Source organism: Gymnogyps californianus, chromosome 8 (genome assembly GCF_018139145.2).
Source record: "Gymnogyps californianus isolate 813 chromosome 8, ASM1813914v2, whole genome shotgun sequence".
Taxonomy (NCBI): domain Eukaryota; kingdom Metazoa; phylum Chordata; class Aves; order Accipitriformes; family Cathartidae; genus Gymnogyps; species Gymnogyps californianus.
In genome coordinates, this window is record NC_059478.1 from 26,611,919 (window position 1) to 26,629,559 (window position 17,641).

At 42.4% G+C, this 17,641-nt stretch overlaps 1 protein-coding gene across 2 annotated transcripts; it reads right to left on the minus strand.

The window, feature by feature from the left end:
- Positions 1 to 333: 333 nt before the first annotated feature.
- EFCAB14 (EF-hand calcium binding domain 14) lies at positions 334 to 16,830 on the minus strand. 2 transcript variants are annotated; one of them, XM_050901166.1, is made up of 11 exons: positions 16,621 to 16,830; positions 15,557 to 15,705; positions 11,999 to 12,144; positions 10,021 to 10,119; positions 6,811 to 6,921; positions 5,857 to 5,934; positions 4,798 to 4,989; positions 4,037 to 4,117; positions 2,718 to 2,829; positions 1,714 to 1,845; positions 334 to 839 (listed from the first exon to the last, which is right to left on the minus strand). In XM_050901166.1, exons 1-11 carry the CDS (start codon positions 16,794 to 16,796, stop codon positions 664 to 666), a joined length of 1,452 nt encoding a protein of 483 aa, XP_050757123.1. In that variant the 5' UTR covers positions 16,797 to 16,830; the 3' UTR covers positions 334 to 663. The 2 variants fall into 2 exon arrangements, with proteins under 2 accessions (XP_050757123.1, XP_050757122.1); XM_050901165.1 differs by having other exon boundaries at positions 5,857 to 5,937.
- Between the last annotated feature and the right edge of the window lie 811 nt (positions 16,831 to 17,641).

Consider the following 17,641-nt stretch of genomic DNA (forward strand, 5'->3'; position numbering starts at 1 on the left):
AAAACACTTTCAACTCTTCCCTCTAAAAATAAATCCTGCTATAGATGGCCATGATTTACCACTCCTGCTTTCCTCTGACTGAGTCCAAACTCATTCATGGATATACTTAGTCAAAATTAGAAATTTAGCTGAAGCTCTTAACCACCCCTTTTAGGCTCAGTCTCTCATTATAAACAGCTTACTACCAACACAGCCCCTGACACAAACTTCCCCTTAAATATGCATAATTTACTCTATCTCAAATATTTACAAGCAGAAGAAGCCCATCTTTACAAGACAGATATCCCTCTGCTCTACATAAAGTGCAGCTCTCTAATTTAAGGCAAATCTCAGTGAAATATAAAAACCATAGTTTTATTTTAGTATGTACACATTTTAAATTAAAAACAAGAACTCCCTTGAAAAGGAAAGAATGAGAGGAAAACGTTTCCAAGTTTAGGAATTTTCTGGATTTTAACACAATCCCAATATTATGTCCTATCGACATATAAATTTGTAAATTTCTTTTCAATAAATGCAAACGAAAAGAGGTGGCAATGCGTACAGTAATTTAGCTCCAAAGATCAGTAAAACACTGGGAAAGTGCAGATGTAGTTTTTCATGTCCCGTAGTTTCCTTTAGCTACAGTAGCATCCATCAATATCACATTTCTAAATATATATCCTATACACCTAATGCTAATCTCAGTTCTTGTAATGAGTATTTCTCATCTCCATCTGTGTCAAATTTCTTAAAACTCTGTGACTCTTGGGCTGTAGAGCCAAGCAGCTTTTGAAGATCTTCATACGACAGTTTTCCATCAGCATCTTCAGTTGCTTTTTCAAACAAATTCTGAAGATCTGCAAAGAGAACAAGGATTGAAAAGTAGCTCCTTTAAGTACACAGGAATATCCTATAAGCTGCTCTTCCAATTTTACTGCACTATGTCTTACTACCTAGTAATTAAATAAAGCATCCCCAAGTATGTAGTTTGCCTTCTGCATTGTTGCAAGCTGTCAGTAACAGTTTAGGAGAAAAAAGCACGAACATTTCTGGATTAAATTACATTAAATCTGAAAAAAGTAATCCCTGTTTCTGGCCACAACTAATAGCCCATTCTACAACCACTAACTGCATACAGATGCAGTTATCCTCCACAAAAGCAAGCTCTGAATGACTGTTGCTATACCAACAGCACAGATGATATAAAGGGAAAAGGGTCTATTCATTTCCTGATGCAAAGCATTGCCCTTTCAGTAGCTGAAGAGACTGAACAGCAAGATCCAGAAACCATTCATTTTAAGAGAACACTGCCTGGTCTCTTAAAAAAAAAAAAGAAAAGAAAAAAACGCCAAAACATACACACTCACACCTACTTCATTTTCCTTCAGCACCCTAATTCTGCCCTTGACTTCTCTCCCAGTCTCTGGGGCACTTGGTATAACATGTTGACACTCAAAACAACTGTAATTCACTTATCTTGCACATTCCTGTTTAAATCCCAGTTTGTTTGGTTTTTTTTTTTTTTTTTACATGCTATTCCTTCCTTTTAGGGTTGGTTTTTTTAATTACTTTTTTTTTTTTTAAAGTCTGTAGTTCTCAAGCTTTTAAAATTGACCTCACTTCTCCCAGAACGCCCAGACACACTACCGTAATTCCAGTTATACTTATCGTCTCCTAAACATTTACATGAAATATTCAGAAAAAGAAAAGGTCAGCCTAGAAAGGACATACCTTCGATGCTGGAAATTCCTGGTAAGGACAGATGTCTCAGCTGTCTGTTACTCTCTGTGTTGTCATCAGCTGACCTTGAAGCCAGCCTTGAAAGGTCTGTGGGCTTTGCTGTAGTACTCGGACTACTTTCAACTGTTACAAAACAATTTCTATTAGTCTTACTAATTCCACAGAATTACAGTTAGCAGAAACAAAAAAAAAATCCAATAGAACTATTTTTTTTTTCCCCATCACAGATGCTGTATGGGATAAGAATGCTGCAAAATCATTTCAGAATACAGCAGTGTTGTCCCCTTTTACCAATAACCGGAAGAACAGAAGGAAGGTAACTTTTTTTTTTGGACAGTTATACAGCTTTAATCTTTCATGCTGTACTAGGAGATGTGTATTTGTAAACCCCATACAAAGAATGACTTGGAATTGTTTTCTACTTCCCAGTCTGAAAGTGCTGAACAAACTTTATTAGGCAAATTACACCTGCCCACCTGGGTTTTTTCCACCTTGTCAATGCAGGTATCTGTCTTCCTCGACCACAAGGTCTAAACTTCGAAGTTGCTGTTCAGCAAATTAACAACAAGCACAGTTCTATTGTAATGAACTATTCCAAATCTTATCTTCAGCACTACCTGAATATATACAGCAAAAGTGCAGAACTGAGACAAGTCAGCAGAGACGCAGACCTTTCCTCTATGTTACACTTAGATTTTGAAAAAGCAAAAATAGATGTTACTGGGTATAAATTTCTACAGGTTAATCCCTGTATGCCTTCAAATACAAGCTATTGATGCATGTGAATCCTGTTACACACATGGGAAGTCATGTTCAAACTTTTGTAGTCATATACAGTTTTCTGTTTTAGAGCCATCAGTTTCCTACCACTTTAACTGAAATAATCTTCACCAAAATCTTAAGGAATGGTCTAAATTATCCACCTTCATTAGTTATTCTTTGAATTACACAGGGAACCTTCAGGTCTATGGATTTCTATTATACAACATTCTTACCATTCTTTGATGTCTCAATGGGTCTGTCATTTTCTGGCTTGCCTGTGAGAGCGCTGATCAGCTGAAGCTTCTCTCTTAGTTTTGATACCTGAGAATCTCTAGTTCCTGTTTCCTGCATATGTAGAAAAAAAAAACTTCTTAAAAAGCACCCCTTCAGTAGATGGAGAAGATCAGGAAAAGAAGTAATTTAAAATGTGTAAGTACTTTAGAGTGACTTGGAGGTCTCCAGGTTGATCAAGTTTAAAATGATAAACAAGATTTAAAAATAATAATTAAAAAAAAAATCAATCTATGGAAAGATGTAAGGAATAAATTCACATGGTCTATAAGAAAACAATAGAATCAGTACCTCAATCTGAAAAGTAGGCAACTATTTTGCAGTCACCAATTTAAAAAGAATCTGACATTTAATTTCCATATTTCTTATATAAATGAGCAAGATTCTGAAAAATTGTGATATTAAACAGTCAAACATACTTGGAGCGAACACTTATACATTAATTGAATTGCATAAGTCTTTCAAATGTTTGTCTGCAGTACTGACTACCTTAGTGCAGGAGGCACTACATCTCTGTAAACGTAAGACCACATTTTTTTAATCTGGAGCTCCTTTGCTCTTTTGACGAGTAGGTTCTAGATGACAGGCTGAGTTCACATCAATCCAAGCCTAGAACTGACAGTGTAGCCAGTTCACTCACCTGCCTTCTTTCCAGAGGATGGAAACTAACCTCAGCAGCACTGCCTCTTATCCCCAGCCCACAATTTGGCCATTCAGTCTGTTAAGCTCCCTCACAGCCAGTCATCAGATCGTTACTGAGAGGCGGCTCCCATCAATTCCTAGACTCCACTAGTGCAAAGTTTCTCTAAGTCAATCCAAGAAAGTTTTTAAACCTGGACAAATGCTGTAACCCCATTTGCGGTGTGAACCCACAATAGTTGGGCTAGCTTTGCTGAGAGCATGGCAATGGGTACTCAAATGAGCTGGCTGCTAGAGTCCTCTGTTCCACCGGACCATGGTCTGAACCTCCCAAGATTCCTTCAGCTCCACGGAAAGATATTACAGCAGCTCTACCCTGTTATCCCATATGTAGTCAGAATGGCAAGACTTTAAACTATTACAAATTTTCTTCCATCCTAATTGACTTCCTGTCCCCAAAATGGGGTGGATAAGCTGTCCTTCTACTCCGGACTTTTAAAAGAAACTTGATCAGATTAGCCTGCTTGCAGATCTTTCCTCAATTAAATCTCATTTAAAACATGATTATAAAGACAATGACATGCTCTACTAATCCAGTGTAATTTGCGTTTCCTTACTTTACCTTCAGTTCTTTATTTGAATGAGTTTCGTTATCTAGTTGATCTTCATTTTCCACTTTTAGAGAGGTAGTTGCATCATTCCCCTACAGGAAAAATGGAGGAGAGCTGAGTTTATTCATGTGCTTATTATTTTCTACAATAGTTTCTTTCCTTCAAATTTGACAGACATGAAGCAGGAAAAAAACAGGACAAATACATGCTAGAATAAACGTGAAGACAGTGGGTTATGTAATTTACCACAGCAACATCGGCACGTTCCTTATTGCTAAACATACAGAACACGTTCTCGGAGACTGGCCCCAGTATGGCATACAGAAAGCACTGAAAGGATTTATGAACATATTTAGGGCGGTTTTTTTGGTGGTTTTTTTTTTTTTTAGCATTTAAGCGCTGCTGAACAATCCAGAGGCTGACCTAGCTCCTCAGTGGTCTTGAGACCCATGCCAGAGTGCCTTCCTAAAACATAAAGAGGTTTGTGAATCCTGTCCCATTAAGCAGTCACCCAAGTCTTAAATGTCACAGTGCTTTGGACATTTTTCTGCAGATTCTGTAGGGAAGAAATGACTACTTCAGAGATACTCTTAACGTTGGTTATCTGTTCAGAAATATGGAACAAATTCCAGCCTTTTAAAATGAAATCCTAAGTGTCTCAAGTTTCACTCTGACATTTTCTTCATTTAGGTTTGAAAAGCTGTATCTGTAGTTTATAGAAAGTATTGAAACTACTAGCCTGAGTAGACACCCTTAGTCATCAAATACTTACCACACTGGTAGACAAGTTCTCTCTTTTGTCCAGATTATTCACAGCAAGAGGAGAGTTTTCTAACAGCATAACCCTCCGGCTAAGGTTACCAATGGCTGAATTCACATTTAGAAGCTTGATGTCATTCAACTTTTGGTACGCCACTACAGTATTATTTAGCTCTTCCAAAGCTGCATGCAGTGACTGGCTTTCCTGAAATATAAAACCAGCACATGTCAGTTTACTCAACCTATGCAGCGCTCCTGCTATCAACAACATGGTGACTGACCCAGTTTAACTGGGCAGACTTCAGACTGGCTCTCCACCGACACTGCTGAAAACATCCAGCTGGAAGCTTCCAGAAAGTTATTCCAGCTTTCAAAGTTTGAAACTGAGATTCTTCCTCAGGACTAACCTCTTTGTTGCTAATGTAATCGCTTCAGCTGTGCCAGTAAACACAGAAAGCCTATTCATCTAATTTTCCAGGGCAAGCTTAGTAACCACGCCAACTATTTTTCCCAAAAAAGCATGTACTAGGCATATTTACACAAGATTTATTTTTGAGGAAGATAGACTGTATTAAATGTAAACAAATGCAGTCATTCCGTTCCATCCCATTCAGCTAAACACCCACACATTATCCTTTTTTTGTTGTTGTTGTTGCTGAAACCCTGCTTTCCACACCTCATTACGTTGAGAGTGACTCAAAACATGCCACTCCCAGATTTGCTCAGATTGGCAAGTACCTGCCATAAAATCCATTCCATAAAAAGCCTTTAACTCACTTACATTTACACAAGCAAAGTACACCTATCATTTGTTGGATATTCATTTCAGTCTTTTTACTCCTCACCCAGTTAGAGCACAAAAAATACTCTCAGACTAGGGTACTTCCCTGTTTGCACATAGACAGGAACAAACTACAGCAAAATTATCTTATACTTTGTTTTGAAGGATGCTATCTGTATTGTCTTGATAAAAACCATACTTTTTTGTACGCTACAGTACTGCAAAACACACAAAAAAGTTACGTATCGGTGATACTTGTACCGATATTCCTTATGCAAGGGAGAAAAATACCTTTTTGCAATTTTCTGTTTGATTTCTCTCAGTCCTTGGCACAATAGTGGAGGGAAGTGAAGGTATCTGTTTTAATTCCTTCTAAGGAAAGAAGTAGAAAATTATGTTACCAAATGCCTGTAAAAAAATACTAAGCTTTTAATAACTGGCAGGCTGTAGCTAAGGACGTTTTGCTACAATTATAGACACTCATGTCTGTTGTGCATGCAGTCTTTTAACTAGGCTAATAGAGAGTTTTCTCCTTCAAACACATAAGGTCCAAATTTATTTTAATTAAACCCTCCTAATTAGCTCTTCTCCCTTAATGAGGTATTATGATACACATTTCACTGCTACCATACATACTGCCATATCTGCAATGTTTTTGGAGCACCCACTGGCTGAATCAAGTTTTATAATGTGTCTGATTTAGATTTTATCTGCAAGTATTCTTATTAACACTGTATTGCAGTTTAGCTGAAAAACTTTAATTATTGGCTCAGTTTGTTAACCTCAAGTGAAAGGTCAGTATAAACACAGTGAGTAGTTTCTGGTAAAGATGGTCAGTAATTTCATCCTTATATGCATCCTTAATTCAACCACCAAACTCTATCTCAACACTTCCACCATCCCCAATCCTAAGATAGGGCAGACAGTTACCATAAGCAGCACCCTGCATCACACAGAAGCAGAGATTCCCAAGGCACCACATCTGTGTAGTAGGAAGCAAAAATCTGCAGGATAAGAAGTGTAGTAGGGAACAACAATTCTGGCTCCAGAGAAATACGTACTTGATACCATATAGGAGATGCCACACAGGGATTAGAAGATTAGCTTATTAATGTATCAACCAGCACCTACTGAAACTTCGGAAGTATTTCGAAGCCATAAGGCAGAACTCCACACAGTTCTTAAACTTGCTTCATATTAGGCAGGTAACTTAAAATGCAGCGTTAAATCAGTACATTTTCTTACCACATCATTCTGGAGTATTTCTATGGATTTCTTGTATTCTTCAATAGCTGTCTGTATATTTTCAACATCATGAGAAACACTGGTAAGCATGCTACCTATGTTCGCTACAGTCTGGAATAAAGAAGATGACAAAAATCTCAGCCTTCCTCAAACTGCACTGTCCCAAAGTTTCAATCTGCTAAACACAATGTTTTGTTAGTGAAACTGCAGGCAGACTGCCACAAAAACATACACGTGAATTTGAAGTATTCAGAACTTTCTTTGCAGACAAAACTGCAAATTATACCCATCGCCATCTCCAGGCCAATAAACAGACACATGCTACACCATGAGAGCTTAAGCTAGATAACCAAAATTACAGGTTTGCTACTCCCACTCCCAAAACAATACAAATGTTCTGGCATTAATTAGAAAAAACACCCTGATATGAAGACATCCTACCTCCTCTCTACATGGAGTATTTGTATTGAATACAAGGATGCTGACATCACCAATTTATCCTGCCTTAATTGTCCTTCGGGGCTACCCATCAGATACATCATACACTGCAAAACTAGTCTGCCAAAGGTTGCAGATTAGATTTTCAAGCAAGTATTGCCTTTTTTAAAAGGAAAAGAATAGCTCTGAAGCATCATGAAAGCCCCTGTGAATTCTGCAGGTACAGTCAGTGTGCTCTGACAGCCACCTTTGCTTCTGACTACTCCCTTCTCATCCTTCCCTTGCCTTCACCTGTGTGAGCTCCCCCTACCCCCAGCTCTAACTTTAGAAAGGAACTACTCCGTAAAGCTGCACTGGTGTTTTAGCAGCTGACAGCATAGCACCTATCAGAGTCTGATTGTCAGCTAGGACATCCACAAACACTAGTGGAAGTTACAGTAATGGGACAGAGCATACCCCTATGCTTCTCATTCCATTTTAACACTTTCTTCAATCATTAAAACAAACAGAACCCATCTAAAAATGCCCTTTTCCTATGACCCTGTTATGCTCATAAGCTCTAAGGCATTGAAGTGACCCTCTAGCTACCAAGACTATATTCAAATGCTATCCACACAAATCTTCCTCCAGCTCTTCATTTTCCCAGTCTGAACACAGGTTCAGTAAGCAATCTCTCTGCCCTGGAGGACTTCAGGACACCGTTAGCACCTTTCATCAGTCTGAACAAAAGCCGCTGTCCAAGAAGAACTCCCTCAGTAATCCTTCAGGACTCTAACACCAGCAGGCAGCTCCCCGTTTTCAGGAACAGTACCTACAGGGCAAAAAGGCTTAAGAAAACCAAAATCCTATTCTAAGAATAGCAGCCTTTTCATAGAACCATAGAATCACTGAGGTTGCAAAGAACCTTTAAGATCGAGTCCAACCATTAACCTAACACTGCCAAGTCCACCACTAAACTATGTCCCTAAGCGCCACATCCACACGTCTTTTAAATACCTCCAGGGATGGTGACTCCACCACTTCCCTGGGCAGCCTGTTCCAATTCTTGACAACCCTTTTGGTAGAAGAAATTTTTCCTAATATCCAATCTAAACCTCCCCTGGCATAACTTGAGGCCATTTCCTCTTGTCCTATCGCTTGTTTCTTGGGAGAAGAGACTGACACCCACCTCACTACAACCTGCTTTCAGGTAGTTGTAGAGAGCAATAAGGTCTCTCCCTGAGCCTCCTTTTCTCCAGGCTAAACAACGCCGGTTCCCTCAGCCGCTCCTCATAGGACTTGCTCTCTAGACCCTTCACCACCTTCGTTGCTCTTCTTTGGACATGCTCCAGCACCTAAATGTCTGTCTTGTAGTGAAGGGCCCAAAACTGAATACAGTATTCGAGGTGCGGCCTCACCAGTGCCAAGTACAGGGAGACGATCTCTTCCCTAGTCCTGCTGGCCACACTATTTCTGATATAAGCCAGGATGCTATTGGCCTTCGTGGCCACCTGGGCACACTGCTGGCTCATCTTCAGCCAGCTGTCAACCAAAACCCCCAGGTGCTTTTCCACCAGGCAGCTTTCCAGCCACTCTTCCCCAAGCCTGCAGCGTTACATGGGGTTGTTGTGACCCAAGTGCAGGACCCAGCACTGAGCCTTGTTGAACCTCATACAATTGGCCTTGGCCCATCGATCCAGCCTGTCCAGATCCCTCTGCAGAGCCTCCCTACCCTCAAGCAGATCAACACTCCCGCCCAACTTGGTGTCATCTGTAAACTTACTGAGGTGCACTTGATCCCCCCCCCATCCAGATCGTTGACAAAGATATTAAACAGAACTGGCCCCAGTACTGAGCCCTGGGGAACACCACTTGTGACCAGCTGCCAACTGGATTTAACCAGTTGTATATAATAGTTCATATAATTTTGTAGGGATAGGAAATGAGAAGTGGAAACTCATAAAAGCCACAAAGACTGGACTGACACTAGGTGTTAGCCCAATATAAATGTTTATTGCTAAATAAACAGAATTGCGATGGAAGAGTCAGGGAAGTTTCAACAAGCCATTCTTTTTACCAAAATGAACAGGACAGTTCTTTGGTAAAGAATGCTCAGCTAAGGCACACAGTAAGACACTGTATTAATAGAAATCACTTTAGAAGTAAGCTTGTGTCACCCAGTAGGGCCCACCTTTCAAGGGATTGTCAGAAAACCATCCCAGTACAATTCATGTTTTGTTGTGCATGTACTGAACACCAATAAAACTCCCACGCTAACGTTCCAGGCCCACCACTCCCAAGTTAGAACCCTACCCGCCTCAAGACTGTAAATGCAGAGCCAGATGTAGAACTATATACTGCTCAAGATGAGGAAGTTTTCCAGAAAGCAATCCATGTTCTCTTCCAATTAAAAAAGCCAAACAAACCACTTATTTGCAAGCGGAGTTGTAAAACTGCAGACAGACTTTTTGCAAGTGTCTTAAATGATATTAAGATTAGCAACCTGAAGGAAAGCAACCAGAAAGATCAGCTCCAAAGTAAAGAAGTGACAACATAATACAAACAAATGCATCTCCAGAAAGGGACAAAGGCGGCCTTCAAATTTTTTACCTGCCATACGTTATCGTAGGACCATATGTATCAAGTATATGAAGTCCAATTTAAAAACAAGAGAAGCAAATATTCCTCACATGCAATTCAGGTAACTCCTGTTGTCACTGCTGTCCCCAAGAGCCCAGCCGCAGCTTAGCAGCACAGAATGCATTTAGCAATAGCCACATTTACAGTACTTGCCTTCTGAAGTTTCTCTACTGTGACAGGAAGAGAAATCAGATCAGAAGCAGACTTTACGTTGTTTTTGAGATGATTTATTGTTGAGGTCAATAGTGATATCTAAAAATAGAGAGGAATATTTAGAATTAGTCAACATAATCCTGATTCTGACCTTCCCCAATACTAATGACTTAATTTGTAACATTAAAACATAAGGCAAGACAAAATTATATATGTACACACACAAAACATCCCTGTCTCTAGGTTAGAAGTCCTGCCTAGGCTATGTTAAAAATATTCTGCCTCTTGCAACAGAAGCAAGACTTTTTTTTTTTTTTAAACTGAATGAAAGCCATAGAAGCCCCTTCTTTTCAATAAGGTACCCTCTGCCCATTTTACATTCATCCCCTTAGAGAGAGGCTGTTGCCCAAGAAAGATTTAAAAAATTGGGCAAGAAGCCCTTACGTGGAGGAAACAGTCATCCACTTCTGTATTTAGCAATCAAACCTGCCTGGCAAAACCCAGTGAAGCCATGCAACTTCTCTAGCTGAGTGACGGGCAAAGAAGTTGCACGTATCACCCAAGCCTTCTGCTACAGAACTGGAACAGTGACAATCTAGGTACAGCGGGTTAGCTCAATTTCTGTCAACTGTTTGACCCAGGCAGCAAGTTATTCAATGGGTCTTCAAGATTACTTATTCATTACAACTACATGCTAGTCATTAATTGCCAACACTATCACTTTAAGATCAATTTGTAGCCATCAGTAGTCAAAACGAAGAAAAATAATTTCTTCTCACATTTGACAACACAAAAGTAGAGCGGATAAAATCCACTTTCTTCTGGTTAAAAAAAAAAGTTGTTTCACAAGCTGAGGAAATGGGCAAGATCCTAGTTTTGCATTAGGCCAACGCTGATCAGCTGGCATGCAGAGTCTCTGGTTCCACAGCTGTGAATATTGGCTGAAGTAATTCCCAGCAGCACATCCCAACAATTCATAGAAAAAAAAACAGTAACTAAATTTTGATTCCCAGAAGAGCTGGCTCAGACTGTAACCAGACCCTGAAGTAACTTGAGGGCCTGCAAGAACCATGTGCAAGTATCTTTAACATCCAGGTGCAGATGATAGCATTTTAAAAGTCCAATGAAGCACCTAAATATCTGTGGATAATGCATACTGTCGGATGCCAAAGAAAGCAAGTCAAATCCTCAAATATATTTATGTGCCCCATTAAGCACTTAACCACTGCATGGGACTGAAGAAAAACCAATCTGAGCAGGCACCTCAGTACTCTTAAAAATCAAACCCAAAGCACCAGTGCCGGGGAGGGTTCCCCACACACCCCTCTTGATACCACTAACTGAGCAGATCTGAACTTTTACCCTCCGACGCAAGGATTTCAATCAGAGCCTTGCTGGATGCTTTGTTTGAAGCATGAGTTAATACAGCAGCTGAGGAAACAGCTTTCTGTTAAGTGGCTTAGTTCTAGCTGCGTAAACAAAGCTAAGATTTACACCGGCTCAGATTCCGAGTGTGTATTAGCAGATTTTATATTCACGAGACACTAGTACTTCATTTGTAGCAACATGAACTTGCACTGATTCAGGTAACTCTTTTCCACGCTTATGAAATGCTTGCAGACACTCTCAGAGATTTGAAATGTCAAATCTCTCATCATAAACATCACAATTATTTGGCAGGAAAATTAAGAGCTGCACAGTTCTCAGGTTCTTTTAAGGTCTGCCTGAAGTCTTTCCACCAGTTGTGTAATTTCTCCTCTTTGGAATCAGTCTCCAGCCCAACTGGATGCTCAAACTTTTTTCGCTTGTTTAATAATGAGGCTTATACTCCATTTTAACTTTTATTTTAAAGTTTAGCATATGGTCACAGAAGTCCTTAGATAAAAGCTCAGCACTGCACTTGAAATTAACTTCTGTAAAAATAAATCTGAATGAAATATTTTATTATTTTTCAAAACCAAGCACTGCTCCCTCTCACCTGTTTATTGATCTCTGTGATATTTATCCAAATCTTATTTAGCCCCAGTTCTCCAGTCTCAATTTGTTCCAGCTGCTTTTGCTTCTGCACCAAATCTTCATTCAGTTTAGGAATTTCTTGGAATGATGTCTTTTGATTAGATTCCACTAAAAAAAAAAAAAGAAAAAATAATTAAATTTGTTTTAAAACCCCCCAAAAGTCCAGGTAAACAACGTTGAAAGGCAGAAAACAAATTACAAGCAGCAACATCTACAGCAATGAAAGAAGGCAATAACAGTTTCTATATATGGGTTTATTGCCAATTCAGAATTAAGTGTTTGTTCAGAATGATAGCTGTTTTTTGTTTTAAGAGTACTAATGTCTGCAGAGAGAACCCAGAGAGACCGTACTAAATTTAACGCTTTGCAATAGTACTGTCATTCTGGCAAGCCTCAGCAGGTCTTTATTTAGTGCAGTTATTTTGTATTACTTTCACAGAGGAACATGAAATAGTAATGGGACTGTGAATAAGAACTGCCAATAGTACCAGGGCAAAGGAGGCACGTGAAATGAACCTCAGCGCCCTTTTCAAGCCTGCAAAGGGGCTGCTGACGATGAAGTGAATTCCAAAGAGATTAACGTGATTACAGTTGTTCTGAAATCCAAAGAGATTAACGTGATTACAGTTGTTCCGTGTGACAGAAAGACAACTGAAAAAAAATGTTTAAGCTTACACACTAACGTCTGTTGGTAAACAAATCAATAAACAAGGTCCTTGGAAATAAAGGCAATTAATACTACAGGAAGGGGGAAACATGCAGCTCAAACCAATTCAAGTGAGCCTCAGAAATGCAGCTCTTCCAGGTCCGCAGTGACTAAGCTGTTTAGTTGCAAGCGCTATTAGGCAATCCTAAATCCCTAGGTCTGGGAAACAAATAAACAAAGGTTTTGAGATGGAGACGACAAGAGCTCTCCAAAACCTGCACCTCCGCCCTGTAACGCAGCACTGGAATGCTCCACAACAAACCCCGATCGTTCAGACCAGACTGCCAAGAGCAGTGGGACCTATGTGGTACATAGCTGGCAGCTCCCAGAACAAACTTCCATGTGTGACCCACCCAGTCAAAAGGGGAAGCCTTCAGGAGTGCTTCATGCCTGTGGAGTGGGTGCCCAAATACACACAACTGGAAAGCCAAGCATCTTCAAAAACCCACTTCACTTTTCTTGAAGCAAGTCCTAAAAATCATTTCTAGGTAGAGAGTAATCTGCGTTGATCACTCAAGATCCAAATAACGCTTTCGGTTAAGTAAGACCTTGAAAGGTGTATTTGAGCCAAAACAGACTGAGAGCTAATTGTGCATTTGACACAAGCAGTTCACACTGAATCTGGTGTTTCAGAGGCTCTTGTAGACAAATTATTTTGTTTTGCCACTCTCACTGTGTACAGTGAGACTCCACTTAAGAGTTTTTTGCAGTGCTAGGAAGGTTAAGAACTATATGCATTCTTAGCATCATTACTAACAACTGAAGGGAAACACCACAATGACTTCCCCCTATCCCAAACACACTAGATGCAAAGATGTCTTATTTTTAAAAAGCACTCATATCATACTCAGTTTGTTCAAAGGATGGCAGAGCATTAACAAATACCGCCATGGGAATGTGCTCTTACAGGCAAAAAATCTGGATGAAGATTCAAAGGAGGAAGGTTCTTTTTCCAAACTCGCTGTAGGACAGACAGATCCCATGCCTTTGTTTCTCCATCCACCCACACATCTCACCAAAGCACAACGTTACCTTTTGGAACCAGGTTACTCTTGCTATCTGCTTTTTTGTTGTTGTTTTTAATGCTATGCCTCATTATGAGACTCCCATCCAGCTTCTAGGCGTGCTATTACAGTGGCAAGGAAATCTGAGAGTATTTTATCACTAGACGAAGTATTAAATGCCCAGCTTTTCTATCAAATGCGCAGCTTTTCTATCAGAGCTATTAAGGAGAAAACAAGCACATCTGCAATTGCCAGACAGCGAGCTCAGAGAGAACAACTGCTTTAACAAAGAGGTCTATGTAGAACAGGAATGATGAAACTTAACTACACCAAAGCCAACAAATGTTGTCATCGTGCAAAACTTTTACTGCCAGTACATACTTAAAGCAGACCAGTCCATGAAGAGCAGCAGTCAGCTTACCCAGAACACAGAAACAGCTGCTGCAGAGCTGTTCGGTACGCTGACAGCCACAAAGCAGCGCCTGTAACTGAAGGTATCCTCCATAACTGGTGGACGCCAGTTACAGCTAATTTTCAGAGTTCAGTATCAGTTAATATAAAAGCACATCTATCAGCAACGCTTTCTCTCACTCCCAGCCAGCCAGCAGGCTCCACCTTGGCAGACAACTCCCCACCTCACAGCAGAGTTACACATCTGAACAGGAAGCCCTAAACACCAACAGCAAAGAATTTCTACACACATTTCCTCAATACCTCTTTTACCACAAGCAAATCAAGCCCTCTGCTTACCTCCAGCCCTAGCAGCCTCCTAATTTTTGAACTGATTTCACCAGCCTTATTTTTAAAGTCATCTTCACGTCCTGGGCACAAAAATTCTAAGATGAAGACCAAAGCTATGGGACAAAACTCACAGTCAAGAGTGGTGCTCCTCAGGCAAAACGTAACTACCAAGCTTTCCTGAAGCAGCTAGAGACTATCTGAATGCTGAAGCTTCACTCTCTTCTGCTCCACTCACACAGCTCCTCAGCTTATCCTTGCCTTTTTCAATATACAGGATTTTAAACAATACTAAAATAAGGCACCAAAACATATCTTGTGTCCAGAGGTGAGGTATAGAGAACCAAGAGCATACATTACGTGCAAATCTCACCATTTGTTATACCTCAGCACTACAGAAGTTATCATATTGAAATCTTACGTGGACAGGGAAAACCCAAGACCTACAAGCAAAATGCTTCATATTAACTCCATACTTCAAAGTACTAAAAATGATGTAACACCACACCATATGCAACACGACATAAAAGTTGAACAAGAATGACTCAATGCAAGCAAGATTAACATTCAGAGGGTATGAAGAAAAAACATAATACCGAAGCAACATTCAAATTGCAGTAACACCATAGCAAGTATTTGAGGCTTTTAAAAGAGCTCAAGACAAGAACGTTGTTTTCCATTAATTTTTTTTTTTTTTTTTAAGGGATGCATAAAAATCCCCTAGACTGCTTTTACGGGGCTGATCAGAACTTTTGCTTTTTAAATAGGGGCTTCCTTTGGAAGAGAGCACTCCCAAGACCAAAGTCAGGAATTTTAGAAATGTATGTACAAGCAACTACAGGCCCACCTAGTCCAGTGTCCCTGCTCCTCAGATTATATAGAGCAGGCAAAAATATGTAACATTTGCCTTAGATTTGCCCAGCCTCCACGTATTTTTGGCTCAGAGGACTCCTCTGTTCAGGGGCAGTTTGTCTACTCAGTACTTTCAGACTTTGAATAAGCAGGTAGGCAACTAAAGCTCTTCATACTGCCCAAAGCAAATGTGAAATAGTGTAGTTACATTTATACTTACTAGTTCGAAACTTCTCCTTTATTGCATCCAGATCCTCCTTGAGAGCCACCTGCATCCAGACTAAGCCAACGCATGCTACCACACAAGCGGCAAGAATGACAAACGCACATAATGGGTAACAGAACTTGCAGCATCGTAGATAGTCTCCCCTGGATAAAACAAAAATAACAGATTGTGAATATTCAACAGTATGTAGAAAAGTTTTATTTTAAATGCTGTTGTATCAAAGTAAGGGACGGTACCAGAACAGCACATGTTTTGGCTGACAAGAGCTAATGAAGAGCTTTTCCAAGAATAAATAAGGCTATACAGTGAAATCAGGGCTATTACTCTCTGTTCAGTTTATCCTCAGGAGGCACATCTAGCATATTTAAGAGCAGCTGTCAGGTTTCCCTTACTAAAATTCCCTGCTCTGCTTACATAAACTTATGTTAGGAACATCTGCTTGATAGCTTGGAAAGCAGGCTTCAAGAAAGGTATTACCATAATGTTATGACAAATACTTCTAGATTATCCTAAACTGAGAAAGTCTAAGCTTCTCTGCAACGTGCCTACTTTTAGTTATTCTTAGAGACCCATTAATAACACTGTTACTCAACTGAAAAGTTTATTTATTGGCAAAAGCACATCATGTCCACAAGAAAACCAGCACTGCATCAGCTCACAGACACAGGATTGTGCCATGCTGAACACACACGGATAGCCGTGCTCAACATTTCAAGCAACTGACCCCGAGCTGCTCTAAGGACTTCAGCTGCGGTGAACATAAAACAGAAAAAACAAGACGAAAAAAGCCAGAGGATGGTTCAGATCTACCGCCAGCCAGGCGACCTGTTGGGCCAGGCACACTCAGTGCAGCTCCAGGTCTTTCCTGGCAATCCCCAGCGCCCCACAACCGCGAAGCTGACCCGCTGAAGGCAACGCAGCCGCCTCCCGCTCCGCCCCGGAGACGGGCGCTGAGGCGAGGGACTCCCGCCGCGGCCGGGCCGGGGCCCGGAGCCGGGGACAGAGCCCCAAGGGGACAGGACTGGGCCGGGGTCTCAGCGGCAGCCCCGGGAACTCACTTGCCGCAGCGGCCCCGCGCCCCCGCGAACTCGTCCTCCTCGGAGCTGGACTCGGAGTCGGAGGCGGGCGGCTCGGTGCGCAGCAGCCGGTGGCCTGAGCCCTTCTTGGCGGGCTTCTTCCTGCGGCCGTCGGCGGCCAGGCCGATGAGGGCGTTCAGCTCCTTCCGCTTCTTCATCCTCTTGTGGGGCGGCAGCGGCGGCGCGGCCGGCGGCTGGCTCCCGCCTCCCTCCTCCTCCGCCGCCGCCGCGGCGGCCGCCGCCAGCGCGCCCCGGCTCGCCAGCCTGCGGTCCGGCCGCGGCTACAGGCGCTCCGCGGGGCCGCGGCCGCTGCTCCCCCGCCGGCCCCGCGGCGACACGCCCGGCCCCGCTACTGCCGCCCGCCCCGCCCGCGCCATGGCTGCTCCCGGCCCCGCCGCGTCCCGCCCCTTCCACCTGCCAGCAAGCCGCGTTCTCATTGGGCGGCGCGGGACCGCCCCGCTCGGGGCTTAAAGGCCCAGGCGCTCCCGCCTCGGGGGCCGGGACACGCGCGAAGGGCCCGTGGGTTCGAGTCCCGCCCCCGGCGGGTGGGATGAGCGGTGAAGGAGGCGGCTAGAAGCGGCCGAGCGGAGGGGCCCGGCCCGGCTGGTGCCTCCCGCCGCGGTTACCTTCCGTTCCCTCGCCCGCCAGGCTCGGCGGGGGCCCTCGCTCCCAGAGATAATGGTGGCAGGGAAGCGGCGTTGCCTGGCAGCTGCCTGCCCTCTGCCTGCCGCAAAGCGGTGCCAAAGCTGCCACGTTACCCGGCCTCTCGGCTTTACGCAGCAGCGCAAAACCGGCCCGGTGCAGGATTCACCGCGCTCTCTGTGGAGGAGATGTTGTCCCGGGCGTTTTTACGATGCGGCTTAAAATGATAGCTAGCTCGGGGTGCCGGCAGCAGGGAGGGAAGGAGGTGGGGAGCTGTCAGCCGGGATGGGAATGAACGGAGATGAAGGCGAAACCTTGGGAGGCAGGAATATGTGGTGAAGACCTCGGGGGGAGGAAGCCC

Excerpts from the sequence above, each read along its gene's own strand:
- EFCAB14 (XM_050901165.1), bottom strand. The coding sequence starts at position 16,796 with ATGAAGAAGCGGAAGGAGCTGAACGCCCTCATCGGCCTGGCCGCCGAC. Across the intron at positions 15,706-16,620 it reads GCGCGGGGCCGCTGCGGCAA|GGGAGACTATCTACGATGCT; the intron begins GTGAGTTCCCGG and ends TGTTTTATCCAG. Across the intron at positions 12,145-15,556 it reads AAAGGAGAAGTTTCGAACTA|TGGAATCTAATCAAAAGACA; the intron begins GTAAGTATAAAT and ends TTTTTTTTTTAG.